Source organism: Myodes glareolus, chromosome 8 (assembly GCF_982192425.1).
Source record: "Myodes glareolus chromosome 8, mMyoGla1.1, whole genome shotgun sequence".
NCBI classification, from domain to species: Eukaryota; Metazoa; Chordata; class Mammalia; order Rodentia; family Cricetidae; genus Myodes; species Myodes glareolus.
The window spans coordinates 40,771,831-40,797,266 of record NC_142033.1 but is presented as its reverse complement, the minus strand read 5'-3'; the positions used below and the strand labels follow the sequence as shown (position 1 = coordinate 40,797,266).

General features: G+C 45.1%; 1 protein-coding gene across 11 annotated transcripts in view; it reads right to left on the bottom strand.

Annotated features, from left to right (window-relative positions):
• The window catches only part of Apbb2 (amyloid beta precursor protein binding family B member 2), a 331,864-nt gene that overhangs the window by 158,461 nt on the left and 147,967 nt on the right, over positions 1–25,436 (bottom strand). For all 11 annotated transcript variants that reach the window (XM_085691832.2, XM_085691831.2, XM_085691825.2 and 8 more), the window contains one exon: positions 3,609–3,677. In XM_085691832.2, coding sequence (XP_085547958.1) covers positions 3,609–3,627 — 19 coding nt within the window. In that variant the 5' untranslated portion in view covers positions 3,628–3,677. The remainder of the gene's footprint in view (positions 1–3,608; positions 3,678–25,436) is intronic.

Here is a 25,436-nt window from a genome sequence, read left to right as displayed (position 1 = left end):
CTTTTGAACTACACCTCAAAGTATAAAGGAAATGAAATAAACTCAGATTTTTTCACCCTCTTCCTCTTAGGGAAGAGAGGCAAAATAAAGCTGGTTTCCTGGTATTATCCACGAAAGCAAACTCTCCATGGGCCGGGGCGATAAGAAGTTCTCTGCGAACAAAGAGGCTGTGGTGAGAAGGCCACTCAGGCACAGGACCAGGGAGACAGCAGCCTTGGTACCACGGACGTTCCTAGACCTGGGAGAGCAACTTCATAGGCCAATTCCCAGGGCTTGTGAGAAAACTGGTGAGCCTTACCCACCTGAGGGTTCCCTGTGCCCTTTTCACCCTAACTGCCCGAGGACTAGCCATGCTCAACAATGCAAGGGAACTGAGGAGACTGGAGACTGGTCAGCCATTCAACAATGTATATACATTCTAAACGAACAGTATGTTAGACACATAGCTATTAAAAAGAATATGACGTGTTTTTTTTAAAAGCTCAACCTGAGTCAGACAGTGAGAAATTATTACCCAAACTCACAGTGTCTGAAGGGGCAAAGGGTATTTATCAATACATGGTATTTGAGATGCACACAGAAGTCAAGCGGTTTCTCAAAGAAGGGAATGTTGAATTAGCCTGCGAGCTAGGCAGGAAGCCATAGGTGGCCAAGAAGGAAAACATCACACCTGGCAGATGTGGTGCACGGCTACTTGGGAAACACAAAGCAGGACAGGTACATCTGGGTGAGAATTAGGAACTATGCAGATGTGACCCCTAGCCCAACGATACTTCTCTCCGTTCATCTTTAAGCTACTACATCCATGCTTTGGAAAACTCTCTTGTGTCTTTTATAGATGAATCTATTTTTAATGACACTCCAGACTTCCATGGTCACGTCTGATGAACACAGTCAATGCTTGAGCGTGGGAACACTGATGCGGACAGAGAACTTAGAGTGCTGAAAAGGAACAATACACGCTTTCTTGAGCAACCGATCAGTCGGCTTTCAAACCAATTCCAAAAGGGAAATAACATTAAGAAAAAGCAAACAGCAAAATCTATGAAACAGGAAGATTACTTCACTTTGTTGTGCCAGTACTGAGACCTGCTCAGAAGGCACATCTGAGCTCAACCTTCAAGGACGGACAGGAACTTTCTGGAAGGTTTGCTTTAGAAAGGTCCCCTGTGGTCACAACTCCCTGGAGCTAGACAGTGCAACTGAAGGCAGACCTCATCTGAGGTGCTGGTCCGTTCACCCCTCACCAGCTGCCACGTGACTTTCTGGGAGTGGAGTGGGGAACTTAGAACAAGACACGATGGAAATACAACACTTACTTTTCTTCTAAATTTTGATACCTGCTACCCCAACACCGACAGTATCATTAGCTTTCTTTTAAAAATTAAGCTTGATAACTGTTCCTGTACCTTATTGTGGTGGTTTGAATAAGATGGCCCTTACAGGCTCATATATTTGAATGCTTAGGCATCAGGGAGTGGCACTACGTGACAAGGCTTAGGAGGTGGGGCCTTGTTGAAGGACATGTGTCGCTGGGGATGGAATTTGAGGTATCAAAGCCCAAGTCAGGTCCAGTGGCACTCTCTCTTTCTGCTGCCCGTGGATCTGGACAGAACCCTCAGCTACTTCTCAAGAACCACGTCTGCCTGCACACCACCATACTTTCTGCCAGAATAATGGACTAAACCCCTGAAATTGTAATCTAGCCCCCAATTAAATGCTTTGTTTTATGAGGTGCTGTGGTCATAGAGTCTTTTCACAGCATGAGGGCAATAATTAAGGCAGTTATATAGCCACCAAGGAATAATAAAGCAATTTGAATACCTCCAGAGGATGGGTACATCTGAACAACAGAATACAGAGACAGGAGGAAGGTTCCCTCCATGTAGATGGAAGCACATTACTTCACATATTTTCTGGCCTCGTTCTTTTATTGTTTTGATCCTGGATCTATTTTACTGCATGAACATACAAGATTGCTAAAAGGAATTATTCTTGGTACTTAAAGTGTATCGTTTACCTATCAGTTATTATTTGGTGAACTGGTGGGTTTGCTAGGCTTACTTACAGGAACATGGGAGGGATGCCTCACAGCAATGTGTGCAATTCTAAGACAGCTGCATCTCTGAGACGCCCCATCCCATCATAGGTCACAACCTAATAGACTGTGCCATAGAGTTCTGACCCCAGTTAACTTCGCCCCTCCTATCTACTCAAGCACCTTTCTACACCCGACACCTCGTGTATGAAGAGCAACAGGGCGTGGGTGGTAGAACCCCAGGTGGGTACATGTGACCATTCCTCCTCTGCACCATGGGAGCGTAAGCAATCCCATTAAGATGACCTAAGAGGTCCTTTTGAAAGGACATATAATTTGTTTTGGGTTTCTAAAATTAACATACATGTTTAAGGAAATATTTATTCAAAATCTACTCCCTGTTCAAGCCACTGCAGCATAACTTGGGACCTCTGAGAATCAACTTAAGTTTCTGACTATCCTGCATGAGCTTAGATTGATCATATTTTTTTCCACTGTTTTTCTTTCCCTTAGGAAAAGCGGGTTTCTTAGGGCTGGAGAGAGGGCTCAGAGGTTAAGAGCACTTGAGCTCTTGCAGAGGACCTGAGCTCTTCCATTCCCAGCACCCACATGGTGACTCATAATCATAACCATCTGTAATTCTAGTTCCAGGGATTCCAGTGCCCTCTTAGGACCCCTGCAGGCACCAGGCACATATGTGGTATACACAGACACATGCAAGCAGAACACACATAGACACAAAATAAAAACAAATAAATCCAAAAAAAGTGAACTTCATGCCCTTCATTTACTAATACCAAGCTCAGTGCTCACTTGGATTTTTTTTTTTTTAACCGCTGTGTAGAAAATGTAATGCGCAGAGTTCTAGGTAATAGAGACAATTTAACGATAAGGTTAACGTTAGAATTTAAAGACACCGGTCCATGGTTAAGTCTAACTAAAAAAATCTCAGAACTGGTACCTGTCCAGGGAAACAGAGAGGCTGTTTGCCACTCAGTTCTAGAGCTTATCAAAGAGTTACCACAATTGCTTTTTCCTTATATTATCCCGAGGTCAAAAATTAAACCCCACACACACAGTGGTGTGCAGACCAGCATGTGTCGGGACATGAAGAGAGGAAGATGCAGTAAAGTCAAGGCAGTCTTGCTCAGGCCTGAACTTAATCAGACTTAGAGGCACGGAGAATCCTGAGCGGGGGAACTCTAGTCCTGACAAGTTCCGTGACTTGGGTGCTGCTTGCAAAGCCTCAGCAGCAGCCCCTTCTCCGCCGGCGGTCAGCGGTCTACAGGTGACACACAATGCCAGGCGGTGAAGACGGAGCTTCAATTTCCCGCCACAGTCAACTGGAATCTTTTTACAAGACACCAGTGGTGAACAGCACACACATGGTGATGTTCAAGTGACTTTTTATTGTTTAAATACCTACTTTTTCTGTTATAGCATAATGAACAATGAAAATTTATAAATGCCACTTTAGCAAACAGGAGCTTAACATTAAAATAACCATCACATTATCAAGCTTGATGTTCAACTGTTTCTGCGTACTGAAGAATGTAAAATCATATCTGACCTGGAAGTACTTCTGACATGGATCTCTGGGCGTCAGCAATGGTGCAGGAAATGGGTTATAATCTGCAATCTAAAATTGAAAAACAAACAAAAGAAATTTCAGAAGTTAGAACCTCATATAACAAAGCATAAAAGGAAACAGGCACAGAACTAAAATTCCTTCCAAATAGAGTCCAAACTAGAGCAAACAAAAGACCGCTAAGCTTCTGTGAAATGTTTGTGATGTGTATAACTGCTCACACTTCTGTGGAATGTGTGTGATGTGTATAACTGCTCACACTTCTGTGGAATGTGTGTGATGTGTATAACTGCTCACACTTCTGTGGAATGTGTGTGATGTGTATAACTGCTCACACTTCTGTGAAATGTGTGTGATGTGTAAAACTGCTCACACTTCTGTGAAATGTGTGTGATGTGTATAACTGCTCACACTTCTGTGAAATGTGTGTGATGTGTATAACTGCTCACACTTCTGTGAAATGTGTGTGATGTGTATAACTGCTCACACCGGGTCTCCCGTGAACTCCAGCTGCTGCACAACCACATTTTCCTGCCCACTCCAGGCATGTTTGTCCATCTCAAGTTTCCAGTGCTTTTCCTTGCCAAACACACACCAAGTGAAAAAAAAAAAAATCTAGGGAACGCTGCCTTTTAAGAATTAAAACCTGACTGAAAGAAAACAAAAAGTGGCAAAAATCGTGATTTTTTTTAAAGACCTGAAAAAAAAATTACCATTACAAGAGGTTTATCTATAGAAAGGGCTTCTTGGAGTCATTAAGTAAAATATGATAAAAAAAAATCACTAAGAATAAGTTGGCAGAAAAGGGAGCAAAAGATGGGGATAATGTTCAATAAATATAAAACATCGGTCCAAGGGAAGCAAATTGCAACCTGGAGTGGCAGAGGCGCTGCTGTGTACAACTATAAAGACTGGGAAGTTCAGCAAGGCGGACAGCAGGCAAGAAAGAAGAAAAGCCAACCTCCCTGACCGGATTAAAAGTCATCAAACGTTTTGGGGGGTGATTTACAAACACTGGAGGGTATTTCAGACGGGTGGGAGCCACTGCTGGGAAAGTCCACTTCTAAGAAAGTATTTTATATTGTGATTATGAGATAGGCTCCCAAAGGTGACTCTATACACCTCCCTGCGCTTACCTGACCTGGGTGGGGAGGGAGGAAGGGAAGGAGGTATGTGGGGAGAGGCTATAATGCTGTAAATGACAACTTTAAAACAGAAGGAAGGAGGAGGAGGAGGAGGAGGAGAAGGAGGAGGAGGAGGAGGAGGAGGAGGAGGAGAAGAAGAAGAAGAAGAAGAAGAAGAAGAAGAAGAAGAAGAAGAAGAAGAAGAAGAAGAAGAAGAAGAAGAAGAAGAAGAAATGCATTTTATAGTAATCTCATATATGGACTCTACTGTTCAATGGCCATGAAAATCCAGTAATAACCACACTGTTCTTAGGTAAGTGGCTGGCTCAATGCATTGAGAGACATCTACATCTCAACAGAGCAATGTGATGCCGATAGGAAGATGTAGTGGGTCTGGGTATGCAGATAAGAAAAGTGCGTTAAGCCATATCACTGAGAAAAGAAATACATTTCTCATACCATGCATGCATACCATGGCACATGTAACATGAGTAAAACTTTTGCTGGGCGGTGGTGACATATGCCTTTAATCCCAGCACTCGGAAGGCAGAGGCAGGTGGATCTCTGTGAGTCTGAGGCCAGCCTGGTCTACAAGAGCGAGTTCCAGGACAGGCTCCAAAGCTACAGAGAAACCCTGTCTTGAAAAAACAATTCCTTCTTTCCTTCCTTCCTTCCTTCCTTCCTTCCTTCCTTCCTTCCTTCCTTCCTTCCTTCCTTCCTTCCTTCCTCTTTCTATTTTTCACATTACAATGGGGGCAGGAAGAGGTTACCCTCCACTACTGCTTTCCGCCTTACCTCTGGAGACAGGTTCTCATCTCTCAATGAACACAGAGCCCAACTCCTGGCAGGACTTGCTGGCCAGTGAGCTCCAGGGATCGGCCTGCAGCTCTGCTCTCCTCTACCCCATCTACTTCCGCCTCCCCACCAGCCGGCTGCCAATGCTGGGGTTACAGATGTGCGCCATCCCAACTGGCTCTTATATATGTGCTAGGAATCTCAACCCAGGTCCTCAGGCTGGCACAGCAGCACATTACCCATTCCTCTATCTCCCAACCCCTAAAGAGAAAAAGATCCTAAAGTTTATATACATAAGTGCAGATAAACAAGCACACATTTGCACAAACATGTATTATAGACGTTTTCCTAACTAGGGGCTGAGGAGATAGCTCAGGAAGGAAGTACTGGTCAGTGAAATACTTGCCATAAAAGCATGAGAATTTGCTTTGATATCTTAGTCCCCCCCCACCACCACCAAAAAAAAGTCAGGCAAGATGGTATATGCTTTAAATCCCGGTGCTGAGGAGGTGAAGACCAAAGAAGTTTGGTCGGTCACCATAGCCAAAAAGTAAGCCACAGTCCCTAAGGAGAGATCCTGCCTCATAAAACAAGGAGTTTCTAAGCACTCTCAAGACTGATCACTAGCCTACACACATGCGTATACACACACACACACACACACACACTTCCTAAAGAGAAAAACAAAGCTCTAGAAACAACAGGAAACTGCCTCTACCAACTTAGCTATATCCCAGGGAAATCTGAAATGAGGATTTCTTTCCAGGGAGTCCAGCGTCAGGAATGTCCTTCGGGATGACAACCCACGACACTGGGTTAAGAGCGGACTGCACCATTCTATTATAAAAAGTTCAAAACCAGGAAACATTTTCGTGTGTCAAGACGGGGTGCAGAGGTTGGGAGAGGAAGCAGCAAGAGAGTGACCCCCAGGGATGCTGGTCAAGGCGATGAAGCACTTCTTGACCTTTGGAGAAATCCATCAAGCCATGCCCTCGTGAGCTGGGTCCTCATTACACATTAATGAAAAGTTTCAAGAAAAAGTCAAATGCTGGAGGTTTACTATAGTATCCTTTGAATTGGAAAAATTCTTATTTTCCAAGACTCTTGCATTCTAATCGCACCTTTTCCAAACTAGTAACCTTTAACGGGCATAACTCCCAACTTAATGATTCAGATAACAACCTGACACCTGGGCCGCCGGCCTGCAGTACATTTCTAATTATGTCTCCACATGCTGTGGAGTAGGCTCATTACTCCGTTATAATTGAAGGGGTGGGTTTGTTTGGCTGTCCTGAAACACCAGGAGATGCCTCTCCTGTACCAGTTTGTCTTTGGGCTGCGCATCCCAGCTCCTTAGCCTTCTCGATACACTTCATTTCTTCGTCTCCAGTGTGCCTTACATCACATGCACAGACAAAGATAAAGTGACAGACACAGCTGGAAAATTAACACAGATAAAGCAACACAGGAAGCCAAGAAGAAGAGACTTACTTGCATGATGGTTTCCGGTATACTTTTATTGTACACAATTCCTCAAATATTTCTGCTTCTTTGACCTGAACAAACTCCATCTTTAATATAGATAAAAGTCAGATGCTCTGCTCAACACTGCTGTTAGCTACATGGCATCTCCTGAATATGGCTTATACAGTCCCTGCTTGCTCTGAGTCATTATTTCCATTACTATCTATTACATATTTCCTGCTTGTCCTGTGATGGTAACTGAATATTACCCATCACCCACTGCACACTTGTCTGTGCCATACATGATGCCTATATCAGGGGAAGCTCTGGTGAACAAAAACACTTCTTTCTTTCACAGAACATCAGCCTAATAGGGAAAAAGGTCATCAGTACTCAAGCCAGGAAGTGTGCTCTGGAGGCAAAGAACACAGCTCTGGGGCGTGATGATGGAGGAAAAAAGAGGGGCCAGACAGGAAGTTCAAAAATCAAATACAGTGTGAGGTGGGAACAGGATTTAGGTGAGAAAATATTTATCCAAAGCTGCTATCAACAAGGCATCCCCTGCCTTTGAAGCACATAATATATAAACTCTTTTTCCTTGTTAATGTGGTGGTTTAAAAAAAGAATGGTCCCGGGGGCTGGAGAGATAGCTCAGAGGTTAAGAGCACTGACTGCTCTTCCAGAGGTCCTGAGTTCAATTCCCAGCAACCACATGGCGGCTCACAACCATCTGTAATGAGATCTGGTGCCCTCTTCTGGCATGCAGAGATACATGGAAAGGATGTTGTATACATAATAAATAAATAAATCTTTAAAAAAAGAAAAAAAAGAATGGTCCCCATATGCTCATATATTTAAATACTTGATCTCTGGTTGGTGGAACTATTGGTGAAGGATAAGGAGGTGTGGCCTTGCTGGGGGAGGTGTGCTACTTTTGACACTTCAAAGGCTCACCCTGTAAGCCTTCCAAGTTAACTCTCTACCTTTCTCTCTGTTTCATGCATGTGGATCAGATGCAAGCTCTCAGCTACTGCTCCAGCGCCATGCCTGCCTGCCTGCGGCCATGCTCCCTGCCATGACAGTCATGGACTCACCCTCCGAAACTGTAAGGCCCCAATAAACAATTCCACCTATAACTTGCTTTGGTCATGGCGGTCATATCACAGTGATAGAAAATTAACTAAGACAGTGAATGAACCAATCTAACATGGTTTCTAAGAGGCCTGACCAATGCAGACCAACTCTACTGCAAGGCAGCTTCAGAGACTGCAAGAGCAGCACGCAGGTACACTACCTATGTGTGACCTTAAGAACAATCTCCAGCTGCACTACACAGCAGGGGAGCGGCTGGCAGCACCACACAGAGCTTCCCAACACCTACAGCATGACCGGTGCAACTTAAGACTTGAATTTTCAATCTAGATATAATTTCATAAGTTGTTATCTGCCCCTCAGTGGGAAAGATTTAATTAGGTTTGTGACTTCATGTATAAATGAGTCTACTTTTTCAAATACATCTTAGAGAGAGACTCTGAACACAAACTGAGTTCTTCTGATCAGTGCTCCACAGCCGAGGCCAGGGAGAGTAGAGCACACCGCGTGGAAGGAGACTGTTTAACAACACTTTTATTTTCACGTAACACTGGCGATTTCAAAAAACCTATATGGCATTTTGTTTGCAGAAAACATCAATCACAACATTAAAACCTCAGCTGCAAGGTGATGGACTTTGCCAGCATTCACTGCAGGTGCCCAGCTTTCCGTAAAAGTCATTATGATATATATAAAACTTAGGGATTAGTGCCAAGTCACTCCAAGGTTTGCATTAAGAATACAGTTCTGGGGGCTGGGGAGGGGGCTCAGTCAACATGAGGACCTGGGGTCTTATCTTCAGCACCCAGGCATAATTATGTGTATGTAATCCCAGCGATGGGGAGGCAGAGACAGGAGGATCTCTGGGGATCACTGGCTGGCCAGCCAAGCCTAATGAGAGAGCTCCAGGCCTATCTCTTAAAAACAAAACAGAAAGTATGTGGACAACTCCTGATGAACAACACTGAGGTTGGTCCCTGACCTTCCCATGCCTGTGCACACATGCAGATAACACACACACACACACACACACGGTTGTGTTCTCTGGGATGAAGCATAAAGGCACCAAAGTCAAACAATTTAGCAACAGCATTTTCTCCTCAAACAGTATTTTTAAGTGTCTCTTTAATTAATGAAGTTCCATTGTGCTGACATGGTGGTGTTGGTGCTAAATTAAAGCCAATAGGAGCACAAACAAAGTTGGCCAGAGAGATCATAAAGCACTATTACATAAGTGCATTGGTAAATGAATGAATGAATGAATGAATGAATGACTCAATTACATTAATGTTCAGTACAAAGTAGTTTGTACTTTTAAGTGACGCAAAAGAGAAACGAAACACTGAATAAAAAGTGAAAGAGTTCAGCAGAGGCAGGGGAGGGGCAGTGGTGGTACACAACTGTAATCCCAGGACTCAGAAGGCAGAGGCAGGCAGATCTCTGTGAGTTCGAGGCCAAACTGGTCTGCAGAACAAGTTCCAGGACATTCAAAGCTACACAGAGAAATATTGTATCGGAATTTATAGGAACAAAGGGAAGGAGGGAGAGAGGGAGGGAGGGAGAGAGGGGGAGAGGGAGGAAGAAGAAGAGGAGGAGGACGAGGAGGACGAGGAGGACGAGGAGGAGAGGGAGAGAAGAGAAGAGAAGAGAAGAGAAGAGAAGAGAAGAGAAGAGAAGAGAAGAGAAGAGAAGAGAAAAAAGAATTCTACTTTATCTGTTTTCCCCCAAAATATAAGCACACAGATCTGACCATTTCTCCCTCTGGACTCATCCTATTCTGTCCTGTCCACTTACTTCATATCTTGTTAAAGTTTGGGTATAAACTGTGCTCCCCCAAGTGTCCATCAAAGCCTTGACCCTCAGGTTGGAACTGTCAGTATTGACCCAGAGGGAATTCTTAGGCTGTTGAAGGATAAAGTACTTCTCTGTCCTGGTTAGTTTCTGTTGTTGTTGTTGTTTGTTTGTTTTATTTGTTTATTAATTTGGCACAGACTAGAGTCAATCGGAAAGATGGAATCTCAATTGAGAAACTGACTCCTTAAGATTGGCCTAGGGGCAGGTCTTGATTATTGGTAGATGTGGGATGGCCCAGCTCACTTATGGGCAGTGCCAACCCTAGGCAAATGGTCCTAGAATGAATAATAAAGCAGGCTGAGCAAGACACGAGGAGCAAGTGAATAGGCAGCATTCGTCCACGGTCTCTGCTTCAGTTCCTAACTCCATATTCCTGCCTTCAGTTTCTGTCATTGATGGATTATGATCTGAGAGTTTTAAGACAAAATAAACTCTTTCCTTCCCCAGGTGCTTTTGTCATGGTGTTTAATCACAGCAATAGAAACTTCAAGACACCATCCTATAACTCCTCAGTAGTTCTAGCAAGAGGGTTACCATAGAAGCCTGAGTCTGCCCCTGACCAGTTCTGTCTCTCTGCTTCTGGTTTAAAATGACTTGGTTGCTCCCCACTTTACTTCCACTGTTAGACACCATGATGTGGCTTTGTTAGTTTTCTGTTATGATAACAAAATACTTGAGATGTTTAACTTATAAACAGGAAAGGCTTGTTTTGCCCCACAGTTTTAGAGGTTCCGATTCAGAGTTGGTTTGCCCCTATGCTTTGGAGCTTGTGACAAGGCAGGACAGCAGGCTGATGTGTGTCGTGGAGAAAATCATCCTTATGGCAAGGATGGAGATGGTAGAGACTGCAGTTCCAGGATGGAGATGGTAGAGACTGCAGTTCCAGAACCCCCTTTGAGAACACAAAAATGAACGAACTAGAATCTCCCACTAAGCTCTCCCTTCTCTCAAGAGCACCCCTACCTCCCAATAGCATCATGGTTTGTTCACCAAGTCTTCAACATGTGGCCTTTAAGGAACATTCTAGATCAAAACTACAGTTGTGACAAAGCTCTCAAAAGAATGGAGGGCAGGAACCACTGCCACAACCTCTAAAAGCATAAGCTAGACTCTTGGTTTCTACATTCGCTGACTCTGGTATGACATTGCAGAGCTGAGGGACGCTCTACACGTTTCCACAGCCTCTCTCCACTGTGTCCGTCATCTCTTTTCAGAGCCACACTCACACCTTTACCCCAAACCTCAGGAATTGAGTCCTTTAGACCAATGACAATCTCAAATCCTTCACTCTCTTCCTAAAAACACTTCCCAAGACAATCTTACCGGACCCCACGTATCTCCCTGACTACGACCTTATAAGACTGCAGAAGGAATCTTTTACTTTCTTGAAGTAAAACTCAGAGATAACTTAAGGACACACAAAAATTAATTTTTTTAAAAAAAGGAAAAAGTAAGGTTGGGATGAATTTCAAAGGACAACTTGTCAGGCCCGAGGACACCAAGGGTCTCAAGGAAGAGCTCCCAGAGTCTAGCCTGCACGTGAAGTCGCTCTTACCACTGTATTCATACAGGCGGACAGGGCTGTATGCTTTTCTGTTGCTTCGGACAGAATGATATGCACTACAGTCATTAACACTGACTTCAAAATGCTCATCGATTCTTAGAAAAGTCCCCAAACTATTCCTACCAGTATCTTTCAGTTAGAAGCTTCTTCGGCTGGACTCCCTGGTGCACTCTGAGACAGTAAGCAATAACTTAGGTTTAGACCTAGGCATGGGTAACTAGAAACCTACACCAGTTTACCTGAAAGAGTATGTGGAAGTGTTTCAGAGTAAAGGGTAGTCCTGGAAACTGTGACAGCACCATCATCCCAGCTCTTCACAAAACAGCAACAAAGACTGGGCAGTGAGTCTCCTTCTACACCCATGAAGGCCGTCAAGCCACACCTAAGATTCTCCACTTTGAAAATCAGGATCTCGGCCCCAAGTTCTAACTTGTCACTTGGGTCCTTCATGATGAGAACCAATGCCTCGCGTTTGTCAGGCGGTACAAATGCCTTCAGCTGCACACTGGGATTACCACCAACCGAACAGTTATTCTGAGGATCAAAAGGGCAATTTTAGGTTGCTGGCCTGCTTGTTTTAGTACGTTGCACAATCTAAGCACTCATAAATGACAGCGCTACTACTGCCAACATCTTAGACATACGTGATCTGTTTTCTCAACCAGGCTGCAAACGTTCTGAGGAAAATCCAAGTGTGTTCTGGAGAGCTTTGTCTACCCAACAAAATCACCCTAAACACTTCAGTGGGTTCACATCTTCCTTCTTTCTCTGTCTGCCCTGTCCTAAGTTTTTGTGAAAATGTTCACAAATAGTAAAGTGAGCTCTGTTTTTAATGGGAAAAAATTCTCCTGACATTATTGAAATAATCATCAGCTCATCCTGTCCAGCAAGAAGAGATGATCTGTCAAAAAACCTGCGTTGATGTACAACAGAACCTGAAAACCTGCAAGCTTATGGTAGCTGAGAAATAGTTTTAGCCACTGTTTGCCAGGATTAAACCTTTCTATGCATGATATTGTGCTGTCTATCTCTAACACAATCTGCAGGGTTTTCATTATTTTCCCCTAAGAGCTACATCTCTATTTCAAGGTCTATAAAATGGAGCTCCTACATCAAATGACTAGGGGATCAGCACTCACCACTCACATGGCATTGACAGGGCACTTTACTGTGTGTCAGGCCCGATGCCAAGCAAATGCTTTAGAAGGATGATCCTGTTTCTTACTTCCAACAGACCTACACAAGAGGTCCTGTGACGACGCCAATACTGCAGACCGAGAAACAAACGCATACAGTTACATAGCCTGGTAGAAGTCACACCCAAGGAGGTCATGAGCTGCTACCAGGACTCGGACCTGTTTACCCCTGAACACCAGGCTCCTGGCGGTGCCACATTCACTAGAACTTTTTGCATGAAGATGGCTCCACCTGAATTAATTAATGCTACCGGGTAAATCTTGCCACAGTTTCCAGGTTCTTTTGGAGGTGGTGTGTAACTTCTTCAAATACAGGCAAATGAAATCAGCTGCTGGCTGGCAAGCAAAACCTGAGTCCCCTTTCCCAGCAGTTCAGGAAAACAAAACAATACAATTGAGAGGAAGTCCATGAAATTTTATCTGACCCTGGGGATAGCTTCTAAAATTGAAAATAGAGAGAAGTTCAACTTTAACCTACATGTTTAGTACAATACACAGTGTTAATTAGGCGACCGGTGTGTGTGTAATTTTGTAATGTGCATGCAATGAAAAGCACATAATAAGCATGTGCACATGCAGAATTTTCTTCCCAACATTTAAACAAATTTCTACAGGAACACAGTAAAGGTGCACACACTTAATTCACATACAATGCTGTGCTCTATGGAAACAGACTTGGGTTTCTTATTCCGAGGGACATAAATCATAATTAGTAATATGCTTTTTGCTAGCTACACACTTAGGCACATGACATATTTCCTAAGAATCACTGTTTTGTTTTGTTTTTGTAAACTGACCACTTACTAAGAGTGAAAAACGCAGCTCTCCTGAGGAAGGTACATGGACTGATCATTCCTCTGATTTTCATGCCTTACTCCAAAACCCTGAAGGATGCAGACTCTAGTTCTTTACCTTCCCCATTTGGTCTTCTCCAAGAGAGAGTTCAAAACCAGTCCTAAGTACAACATCAACAAAGAATTCTACACACAGTCCAGGAGGAGGCTGCTGGCTACACACAGCCCAGGACGAGGCTGCTGGCTACAAACAGCCCAGGAGTAGGCTGTGCGCTACACACAGCCCAGGAGGAGGCTGCGGGCTACACACAGCCCAGGAGGAGGCTACTGTCTGAAATGTTTCTCTGGGAAAGACACCAGCAACTGAAAAAGTAATACTCAATACAGACCATTAAATATAGGCTTCTTCCCACTTAGGGTTGCTTCTGTAACTGTGCACCAGAAATTTTTAAGGGGAAGTGAAAGAATTGCACTTCCTTCATTCATGTACCTGACCCCAACGTTTTGTATTCTGAAGGCATTACACCGTGGTACAAATAACAGCAATGTTTGATGCTTCAAAGACATGCCAGTTCTACACGCACTGCTGGGTAGCTGCGGCTGACTGACTGCGCTGACATACCCATCGCCAGGTTCCTGTTCCCCTGCCATCTGTTCTCCACGGGCTCTGTCCTCAGTTGTGTGACTTGTTTTGGAGAACTGTCCACATGGGAGGACACAGGAGCTCACATAGAGGGCAGGCCCATTTCCAGTCCCCAGGATCTCCACTACCTTCACGAGAGCACTCACAGTCTGGCCTGATGTGGTAGAGATGCAGGTAGAATGGCCGCGTCCTCTTGGTCTGGACCATATTACACCAGCCTCGGCGGGCCAGACAGAGGACATGTGGGGGCGCACTGCAAAGTGGGGCAGACCTGCAGGCCGCACCTGTAGCTGGCTTACACACAGGGAGCAGGGCAGACTCCTCAAAGACTCGCTGAGCACCCGAACATGCTGGTGTTTGTGTGAGCAGCTGAATGTTAAAGGCTGTGAAGGAGACATGGTGATACACTAATTGTATCAAGAACAACCAAATATGATGATACACGAGGCACTGCTGGGATTAAACCCAAATTGATCCAGGAGAGAGATGACGTTAAGTGAAACATTTTTTTTTTCCTGGGATTCAAGCCCTTCCTAGGTTCCAGGGGTTCCAGGGGGCTGACCTGGTTGTTACAGGCTGCATTAGCCTCCTCGGCTGTGCTCATGTGCAGCATGCTGTCATTTCTACTGTGCACAACAGAGTAAGGACATACAAACAGCATTATGTCCATTGGGCTAGCTGACGAGTTAGCCCTCGGGACAAGTGTGTCTCTACCTCCCTGGCACTGGGATTAGAGCCACACAGCGCCGTTCATGACTGTCTTTTTCACATAGGTTTTGGAGATCAAACTCGGGTCTTCATAACTACTCACTGGGTTATCTTCCCACCCAAATTATACGCTTGTTACGATAAAATATAACAAGGCTAAGAAAATCACACAAAACAAATCACTTACTATGAAACAAATGTTCTCATAGAATTACTGCCCAGATCACAGAAAAGACTTCACCAGCTATCCCAGGAGGCCTGTGCTTGGCATCTCTCTCCCAAAAGAAACTCTTGAATTGATGGTAATCATGGATTTGTACTTCTTTTAAACCAGAGGACAGAAGTACAATCAGCATAGTTAAATGCTGCCCATTTTAAAAAATCTGATGTATGTTAAGTAACAGTTAACCTAAACCCCTTCCCCAATCCTCTCTGTTTCATGACCATTACTAAGCTATCAGAGCTGAGGAGTCTCCACAGTAGCGACTTTGCTGTTGCATGTTTCATTTCCCTCAGTCTCTAAGTCCCTGCAATAGGCAGCTAGAGTCAGAGGCTTAGAGCACTGAGTTCTAGCCCATTTCGAGGCATGATGCTCTGATGTGGGGTTCCCCTCTGTATGCTGTGAATACCACTGAGGAATAAAGAAATTGCCTTGGCCTGTTGACAGGGCAGAACTTACGTAGGTGGGGAAAACTAAACTGAATGCTGGGAGAAAGGAAGCAGAGTCAGGGAGAAGCCATGTAGCCCCACCAGAGACAGATGCCAGAACTTTAGCCATGTGGCGATACACAGATTAATAGAAATGGGTTAAATTAATATGTAAGAGTTAACCAATAAGAAGCTAGAGCTAATGGGCCAAGGAGTGTTTTAATTAATACAGTTTCTGTGTGATTATTTCGGGGCTGGGCAGCCGGGAACAAACAAGCAGTCCTCCTCACAAGAATGATTCATCAGGAAACATGACAGCTGGTTTTCATTCATTTCTAAGGTTAAGCCACCAATGTTGTCTGATGTGTGAATCCATAAGCTGCCCGGTGGTGCTTTTTCTACTTCTCTCATCCTGTCCTCACTTTCCACGTCCCAGTTCTGAAGACATGTCCCCTCATCTAGTTCTTGGTTATCTGACAGTACAGTCCAACTAAAGGAGCCAGGACAAGCCCTTGACTCTTCCCTACTTCTGAGACATTGACTTGGCTTTCCATTGACCTCAGAAGGTGAACAATATAAATTTTACTCCATGCCATCAAGACCTCATGGATTTAAACATGCAAGTCTCGGTCTTCCCTTAGTAGGAGACTCTTGAGGTTGACCCCTGCGTGGTTTTGATATGCCCTGTAAGCACCATAATATTGGAGCTGCTTCAGGCTCTTCTTAGTGACAGCACTGGTTGTCTGACGCCCACTCTCCAGGCAATTCCCTAAGGAGAGTTGAGAGGAGCAGTTTTCTCTGCCCTCTGACCTCCTGCACAAGCCCAGGTTTGTTCTTTATAACAGAAAGTCATTTTCTGATTTTTTATCAGAAATCCTGGTGCATGCTTTCTTTCCTTGGATTACCTTACATTCGCTATTCTATTTTCCTTAGTCCAAAAAAGGGTTTCTATTTTCGGGAAAGAGAAGATAAGAGAGGGTTCTCAAATATCTTAGAGGTGAAAGCTGAGGGGGACTGGTGGGGGCGCAGCAAGACAGGGACAGAGAGGACAGGAGGAGAAGGGTCAACTAGAACAACGTACAAGAATATATGTGTGTATAAAAATGTTATCACAAAACCCAAAACTTATTTTATGCTAGCTTAAAAATGATGGAAGGGGGGAAACACTGAAAGGTTAAGAAGGGATGGGTATGGGGTAGGGTGAGATATGGGGGAGAGGAGGGAGCAGAGATGAGGTTTACTAAAACTAAGTATGTATGAAAACACTTTATGGAAAGCCACTAGTTAGTAAGCCAATATCGAAATACAACTTTCAAGAAAAAGGGGCATAATGGAATGGCCCTGTATGAGTTGACAACACCTGTCTTATAATACATGGGTTATGAAATGATAATCCTGCTGTGAGGCATGGGATATTTCCCTATGGATATTTCCCCATGGAGTCATAAAGGCTCCAGATGTTTCCATAGCAATGCACACTATTGTTATTGTCCTGTGTTATCAACCATAACTATATGATAAGACACACTAGAGGCTAGAGGACATAGAGCAATCAATCTCACACCCATCAGGAAACTTCCTCCCGGATGGCCAGCTACCATAGTATCAGACAAGCTGCTGAGGGGAGAAGGCACCAGTGGTCTGGATCTTGCCAGGAACATGCGCTGGTGTAATGGTGGCATGACTGTTATGGAATAACCAACTACTCCCTGGCTCAATTTGAGGTCTGTTCCACAGGAGGGAATGTCATGCTTTGTGGGAGAATTGTCTGTATTCTGTCAATCATATTTTAATAAAACGCTGATTGGCCAGGCAGGCAGTATAGGCGGGAAAGCCAGACAGGAAGTAGGGGTGGAGCAAAGAGACTGGGAGTATTCTGGAAGCAGAAGCTCCCTCCGCCACTCCTGTGCAGATCACTGAAGAAGCAACATGTGAGCTGACAGCTGATAAAGGTACCAAGCCATATGGCTAATGTAGATAAGGATAATGGGGTAACATAAGTTATAAGAGCTAATAAGTAGCCTGACCTAATGGGCCAGTCAGTTTATAACCTAATGTAGAATATGTGTGATTTTCTTTGTTGCTTGCCGGCTGTGGGATACTGGGAGGGACAGAAACCCCAACAAGCCGGCCCTCATGTTACAATGCTTGGAACTACAACCTTAGTCAAAAGTCCATGGCTGGGGAAGCCAGAGATCCTAGAGTGGACCTTGCTATTGTTATTTTGCTAAATGATCATGCTGTCAGAGTACCTTCTAAATATCTGTGTTTATACCCATAGACCTGGGCCACTCTCAACTTTGGTCAGAGAAGTGTCTTTTTTCCACAATGAGTAGCAATTAATGGAGAGACACCCAACAGTCAAAGAGCTGAGAGGAAGCAGCTGAGCTCAGCCGTAAATGGAAATCTCCATCAGTCACCTTGACTGGGACCCCAAGACTCAGGGAACATGGGGAAGAGGAGGCAGAAAGACTATGAGAGACAGAGGATGGGAAGGAATGCCATGACATGCTGTCTTCTGGACAGGATGGTTGTCTCATTCACTAATTCACAGCAGCCAGGGTTATTTGTTCAAGACCTACTGAGCCAAAATCCAGACATAGGAGGGGAGATGTTCTGCAGGTCCCACCCCTCAGTGAGGAGCCACTGGCAGAGGACAGTTTCTCAGGGAGGGAAAATATTTCATGTTTTAAAATAACTTGTTTCGTTTGTATTAGTGTTTTGTCTGCATGTATATCTGTGTGCCATTTGCAAACCTTGTGTGCCTAAGAAGGCCAAAATAAGGGGATGGATCTCCTAGGATTGGAGTTACAGCAGGTTGTGAACAACCATGGGGGTGCTGGGAATAAAATCCGAATCCTCTGAAGAGCAGCCTTCTATCCACAGAGCCATCTCTCCAGCCCTGAGAACCATTCTGTTTCTGAGGATGTAGCACAGGTGCTACATCCTCCATGCTCCAGCATGCTCCAGCAGATGGTCCACACCCACACCCATGTGGGCAGCATTAACATGGATACAGGGTAACTGAAAGAGGAAAGTGAAGGTACAAAGGGTATGTCACTGTATTGTGTGAAATACAGAAGAAGAACTTTTAATTAAATAAGGACAAAAAGTTCCTGTTAAAACACCAAGAACAACGTGTCCCCTTCTCTTTCTGTGTAGTCTTGTCCAGAAGGTTTCTCCTTCCTTCTGTGCTCTGTTAATTTTAATAGAAACCTACTCAATGCTCCGAAACACGTGATTTCTTTTTTCTTTAAATGTGGTATTAAATTTTTCTTCAAAACTGTTCTCTTGAAACACAAACTTCTTCACCCTCCCCGCCCCCCGCCCTGGTGTGGTGTGCCTTCACCCCACCCCCTTACCCCTTACTCCCCCTCCCAGTGTGATGTGCTTTCACCACGCCCATCCCCCAAGTGGTATGTCTTCACCCCCCCATCCCATCCCGGTGTGGTGCGCTTTCACCCACCCCCACCCCCTTGTGGTGCGCCTTCTCCCCCAAACCCCATGTGGTGTGCCTGCTCTCCCCACACACTGGACCTTCTTTGTCTCCTTCAATATTTGTCACTATTTCCAAATCTTTATTTCTTCCTCTCATTTTGACTCTGAACTTTTTCTTCCTTTTGCTCATGATTTCTCCAAGGGCAACTTGTGGCAGTTACTTAATTTTGTGTTCCTTCTTAGAATTTATTTCTAAGACGGCTTTTAGATTTCTTTAGAACTTTTAGAATTCTCTGGAGTTTTGTCACCACATCGATGAGGCTTTGGTTTGTTTTAATTCCAACCTATGCTTTCCTTTGACTTTTTATAGGATTATGGTAAACTTTACCCTTCTGAAATAATGCATTACATTTTAATTTTGCTTATTTATTTTTTGTTTTGGGCATATATTTTCCGAGTATTTTCATTGACTTCAGAGACATGCTATTCTATTTTATTCTGTTTTTAAGAAGATACGTATTATTATTTTTAATTATTATGAGTAGGGATGGGCTTGTGCACATGAATGCAGGTGCCTGTGAACAAGGATGTAAATGCCTTGGAGCTTGATTTATAGTGACTTGGGTTCCAGGCACTGAACTTGGCTCCTCTAGAAAAGCAGGCAGTACTGCTAGTCCCTGAGCCCTTTCGTTATATTTTTAGCAGTAAGTTTAAATGCATTTTCTTTATAAAGACAGAGTCTTTTTACATAGCCTTGAATCTGTAATCCTCCTGCCTCTGTTACCACACCGCCACAGTGGCAGGGGATTGTTACCACTCTTAGTGGTACCACCTGTACGTTTATAAAATTTCACATGCTTTTAATTCATACACTCTATCTAGCATCTCTTCTCTCACCACAAGGTTAAGGGCTTTGTGTATTTCACCCATCAATACATTCTTAGTACCTGGCTCATGGTAGAAGCTCAATTAAGATTTGCTGAAGGAATACTAAAAAAATCTCACAGAAATGTCAATGATGGTAACTGCAGGGTGGTAAGATTTAGGTAAACATTTCCTAATGCTTCAAGTGTTGCTGGTTCACATAAGGTTTTTAAAATGAAGATTATGAATACATTTTTAAATTATTAACAAGTTGTTTCATTTTTGCTTTACTTTTTTCTTTTTCTTTCTTTTTTTCTTAAGGATCCAGGCTTACTTCTGTCACCCGCTAGTTTCTCTTAGCAAAACTCACCACTCACCGGCCCATTCTGCCTTCAGTGCTGAGAACAAATAGGAAAAGTCTCCAGGCAGATAAACACACACCTTAAGTATAAAAATCTCTTGATCTAATATGTAGTCTTTTTACATAGTTCCCACTGGTAGAAATGGAAACCTCGCCACATGTAACGTCAACAAATGATACAGGGGAGGGAAGTGGATCTTTGGGACTGGGTGTTTGGGACCCAATAAAGAAAAAACTGTTCCTCTAGGATGGCTAGATTCTCTAGGATGAGAATCTTTTTGAGGGAAAGAAGAGAACTGGGGAGATGGCTGAGTATGTAAAGTGTCTGACACACAAGCATAAGGACCTGAGTTCGAATCCCCAGACAACCATAAAACCTGGGTGCATCTGTACCACAACTCTGGGGTGTGGGGCAGGGAGACAGTTGGATCACTGAAAACTCAGTGGCCAGTCTAGCCAATTGGTGAACTCCAGATTTCCTGAGAAACCCTGTCTCAAAAAGAAGGGGGGGTGTTTTTAATAAAGATACACAACATTGACCTTTGGCCTCCACATGAGTGTATCCATGCATGTACCCCACACACACATATCCACACAGGGGTACCTCAAAAGCACCCTAGGGTTTCCATGCTAAGATTCTTCACTGATACAACAGGGCCCAAGGGTCTTTAGGGTCCTGAACAAATGGCATCCTGAGAGGGTGCTGCATGGAAACATCACAACTTCTACCTGCCTACTGGGCCTGAGTTTCCAACCTCAGGCCAGGGTCCAGGGTCCAGGGTACAGGGTCCAGGGTCCAGGGTCCAGGCAGTATTAGGTAACTCATTGCTGAGGACCTTCCTGTGGGCCGAACAAGAGCTGCACACACTCTCAGTGCTTACACAAATCCTAGTGGGGAGGCACCACACTTGGCTCACTTCACAGAGCAGGGTGCTAAGCTGCGGTGAGATGAAGGCTCACCCAATGCCAGGCAGCTGGGGTAGAGCATCATGCAGGTGCCACCTGCAGAGTGGACCTCTCTGACCTACTACTTCCGGGAGAAGACAGCTGCATAGCCACAGCACTGGGGACCCGCTCCTCAACAGCTGTCTCCCAGACCCACTCCCTGGTCCTCTCCGGGTCACTCCTATTAACCTTACACCATCAGAGCCCTCTAGATTTTCCCTGAAATTTCTTTTCCTTTTTGGGGGTGAGGGTGGGGAACGTCTCACTATGTAGCCTTGGTTGGCCTAGAACAAGCTCTGTAGATCAGACTCAGAGACCCACTGCCTCTGCCTCCTGAGTGCTGGGACTAAAAGCGCGCGTCACCACATTTGGTTTCCCCAAAGTTCTATCATTATTTCCTCCTTGAAAACCCAATCAGTTCTGATTTTCAAAATTGGCAGTGAAACGGCAACACAGTAAGCTATTGAGCCAATCCCGATGGCGCCACACACTGGCTTAGAGGACACCTGGAATTTTAATGACAGGATGTCTACCGCCACACCACCCTGAACACACCCGCTCTCATCCGAGCTCTGGAGCTAAGCAGCTGGGCCTGGTCAGTACCTGGATAGGAGACAATGATTTCCAAAGCCCTGTTATTACACAAAGACTAACTTACCAAGCATCGTGCTAAGGCTTTCTATTTACCATATGGATTTTCCTAACCACCTTGCGGGGGGGGGGGGGGAAACACTACCATCCCCATTTTAGAGAGGAGGTCACATCTATAAAAGCGAGAGCGAAATATTAGGAGGTAGTGGAACTAGTTTGTTGCAAACTTCCCTAAACTTCAGTTATCATCTGGAATAAAAATACTGTTTACTTGGCATGCTTACCATGCAGAAATGGAATAAAGGCATACATAAAACAATGCAAGAAAATGTTTCAATTACTCCCCTGGGCCTGTTCCCAGGTACAATCCAGAATGAGAGCTATGCCTGGTGTTCTTCCAGGTACGCCTCATTTACCTGTCATATACCCCCCCACACCCGTTCTGTGGTAAATGTCCCTGTGGTGGTTTGAAAAGAAACGGCCCCCATGGTTCCATAGGGAGTGACACTCTTAGGAAGTGTTATCATACTGGAGCAGGCATGGCCTTGTTGGAGGGGGTATGTCACTGTGGGGCAGTCTTTGATATCTCAAATGCTCAAGCTGGGCCCAGTGTGGCTCTCTCTCCCTGCTGTCTGCCAAGCCAGATGTACAATTCTTGGCTCCTTCTCCAGCACCACGTCTGCCTGCATGCCACCATGCTTCCCACCGTGACAAGAATAGTCTACAAACCTCTAAACTGTAAGCCAGCCCCAATTAAATGCTTTCCTTTGTAAGAGTTTCTGTGGTCATGGTGCACCTTCACAGCAAGAGAACAGTGAGACAGACCCCCATCTTCATCACACACTGAGAGATAGGGAGCATGTGCCGGGCATTCTCGGTGACAGAAGAGGTCAAACCCACATTGCAGATTGCTTTTCCAGAGGGTTTTAAGGGAGCTGAAAACAGCTAGCTCCCTCATGTTACCCATGTGGATGGGTCCAGGACAATGCGCGGCTGCCTCAGTTCCATGACGCTGATGGAACTTGCCAACGCTCTCTTCCCTAAGACATTAAGACAGAATGTCATAACTAAAGACAAAAGGAGGTGCGGCCCCAATGGCCAACCTCACACTCAGAGACTCTTCTGATAAGGAAGGAAAGAGACATGCTGAGGGAGGGGGGAAGGAGGGAGGAGAGAGAAGAAACTGTCCGACCCAGAGAAAAGGGAATGAAATACAAGCCCAGATTGAAATCACTATGCTTCCTAGTCACCTCTGTACCTTTTGGGGTTTTTTTTCTTACACAAGGGGATCAGTTGTTCCTTCTCAGGCCCTTGGCTGAGTCTGAGCTCAGAGAGGGCCCACGGATCAGGAGCACTCCATGGAGGAAAACAGGAGGAAAGAAAATCATTTTCGGTCCTGACCTGGACTAAGGCCCCAGACAGACCAGGAGCAGCCTGGGGTGTGCACAGAGAAACCACGAGGTATTCCTCTGCCTCTGGCCACCACTGTGCTTCCTCGTGAGAACTCTTGTCAAGGGGCTGAGGCACAACGCAGCGAGGCATTTTCCACACAAACTTGGGCTCCTGGGTTCACTCTCCAGCATCCACATAAAAAGCTGTGTGAGAGGGTGTGGGCTTACAATCCCATGCCCCAGGGCAGTGGAGGGAGCTTCCTAGAGCTCGCTGATTATCCAGCCTTGCCAGCAAGTCCTAGGTCCCAAGAAGGGGACCTTGTATTTTGTCTCAAAACACAAACTGCATGGCTTCTTGGGAATGACACTTGAGGGTGACCTCTGGCCCCCACATGTGTGTGCATACAAGTGCACACAATCTCACTTCCCCTTCCTTCTCACCTTCCTCTAACTTCTCAAGATGGAAGGTGGGCTGTCACCTAGGTGTCTCATTCATGGCAGTCCAAAAATGGTGCAGAGACCCCTACATACCACATACTGTGCTGAGGCAAAATTGCTTAGAAAGATCCATCAACGTCCATTTGAGGAACTTCTTTATCAATGGTTCTCCCCACATTCTCGTGTTAAAACCCTTGTGCTAGTTGGTCAAGAAGTAAGAACATGGGGTTCTTTAAAAACTATTACAGCCTGGGTTTGGAAGGTCCTGCACAGGCTCACATGTTGGAACAGTTAGCTCCCAGAAGGTACTGGGGTATAGAGCCTTTATGGGCACTGGGCCAGCTGGAAGGCTGGTCACTAAGGGTAACAGCTCAGCTCAGCTTTGGAGCCAGCTCTCTGCTTCCTCAGCAGTCAAGATGTAGCCCAGAGCCACCTCATGCTGCCCCTACCACGGAGCCTCTTGTCATAACTTCCCAGCCATGATGCGCTGCACTGTAAGCTGAAATAAATCCTCTTCCCTTAAGCTCTGGCTTTCTGTCAGGTATTTGTCACAGTGAAGAAACAGCAACTAACACCGATATATCTCATTTACTATATCCCAAGTCAGCTACGGGGGGGGGGGGGGGGAGGCAGCCAAACAATAGCATAGCCACCTGTCACCCCAATACTGATCGGGGACCTGACACCATCAATTCATCCTCCAAAGCTGAGTTTCCCTGCTGTCACCTCCACTGCCACCATTTGGATCTAGGGGAGCTTTCGCTGATGCCCAGGGACACCTGGAATGCATCTTCCCATTGTCTGTCATCTGCTGCCCACCTCACCCCACTATACCTGCATAGTCCTGCATCTGCCATCACCATCACCATAGACACACACCCCAGACTACCATGAGCTGAACTTGGGACCACACTATCTCTCCTGACCTCCCTCTCAGCAGGTCCTGCAAGCCGTTCTCTAGGTGAGTTGTCTCACCTCCGTTTCCTAACTAGAAAGCACAGACAGAGTACCTAGCTAGCACTTAAGGCTCCCGTGGGAGTTAGGTCAGCATGTGTAAAGTGCCCAGAAAGGAGGAGGCACAGTGAAGACTGCATGCTAACGACTTAGTGTGACATGATTCCCGTGGTGGCACTGTAGCTGGATGGGAAGCAAGAACATACTCAACAGGAGAAAAAAGTCATACCTGGTATCGCAAGGCAACGACCCAGAGATAGAAAGGTCATGAATTCTAGAGAGGAACCTGCTATCAACTGGGTCTAATTCCTAATCACACCCCAAACATTCGTCCTTTCATCTCTCATCAAAGAAGCTGATCTTTGCAGCAGATGGAGCCCAACATGGAAAACCACCACCAACCAAAATGTAGTCCCAGTTGATAAATCTACAACACAATTCCTGCACCTAAGAATCAGGGAACATCCGGGAAGAAGGGGAGGAAAGACTGTAAGAGCCACAAGGACCAGGAAAGCTGTTGTGAGATGATGTCTCCTAGGAACGACAAAGAGGCTTCACCTTCACCCATGATGACTCAATAACATGGCTGCGTAAGGAAGACCTCAGCGAGGACAAACACCAATAGACTCGCTAACACGGAAGGGAAGAGATCTCTCAGGGCCCACTCCTAGATGGAGAAGTTCAGGCAAGAATGCTGAGAGCAGGAGATACAGTCTTCCATGGAGAGGATGAACCCTCCAACTGGCTATCCAACACCATGGTCAGCCCTGAAATTATACACGCACAGCACCAAATGGACTGAATATGTCTGTGTTTAGAGGTGTGTGTGTGTGTGAGAGAGAGAGAGAGACAGACAGAGACAGACAGAGAAACAAAAGCTATTAAAGAAAAAGAGGTCTTGAACTCAAGAGGAAGAAAGAACAGTTATATGGGAGGGGCTAGGAGG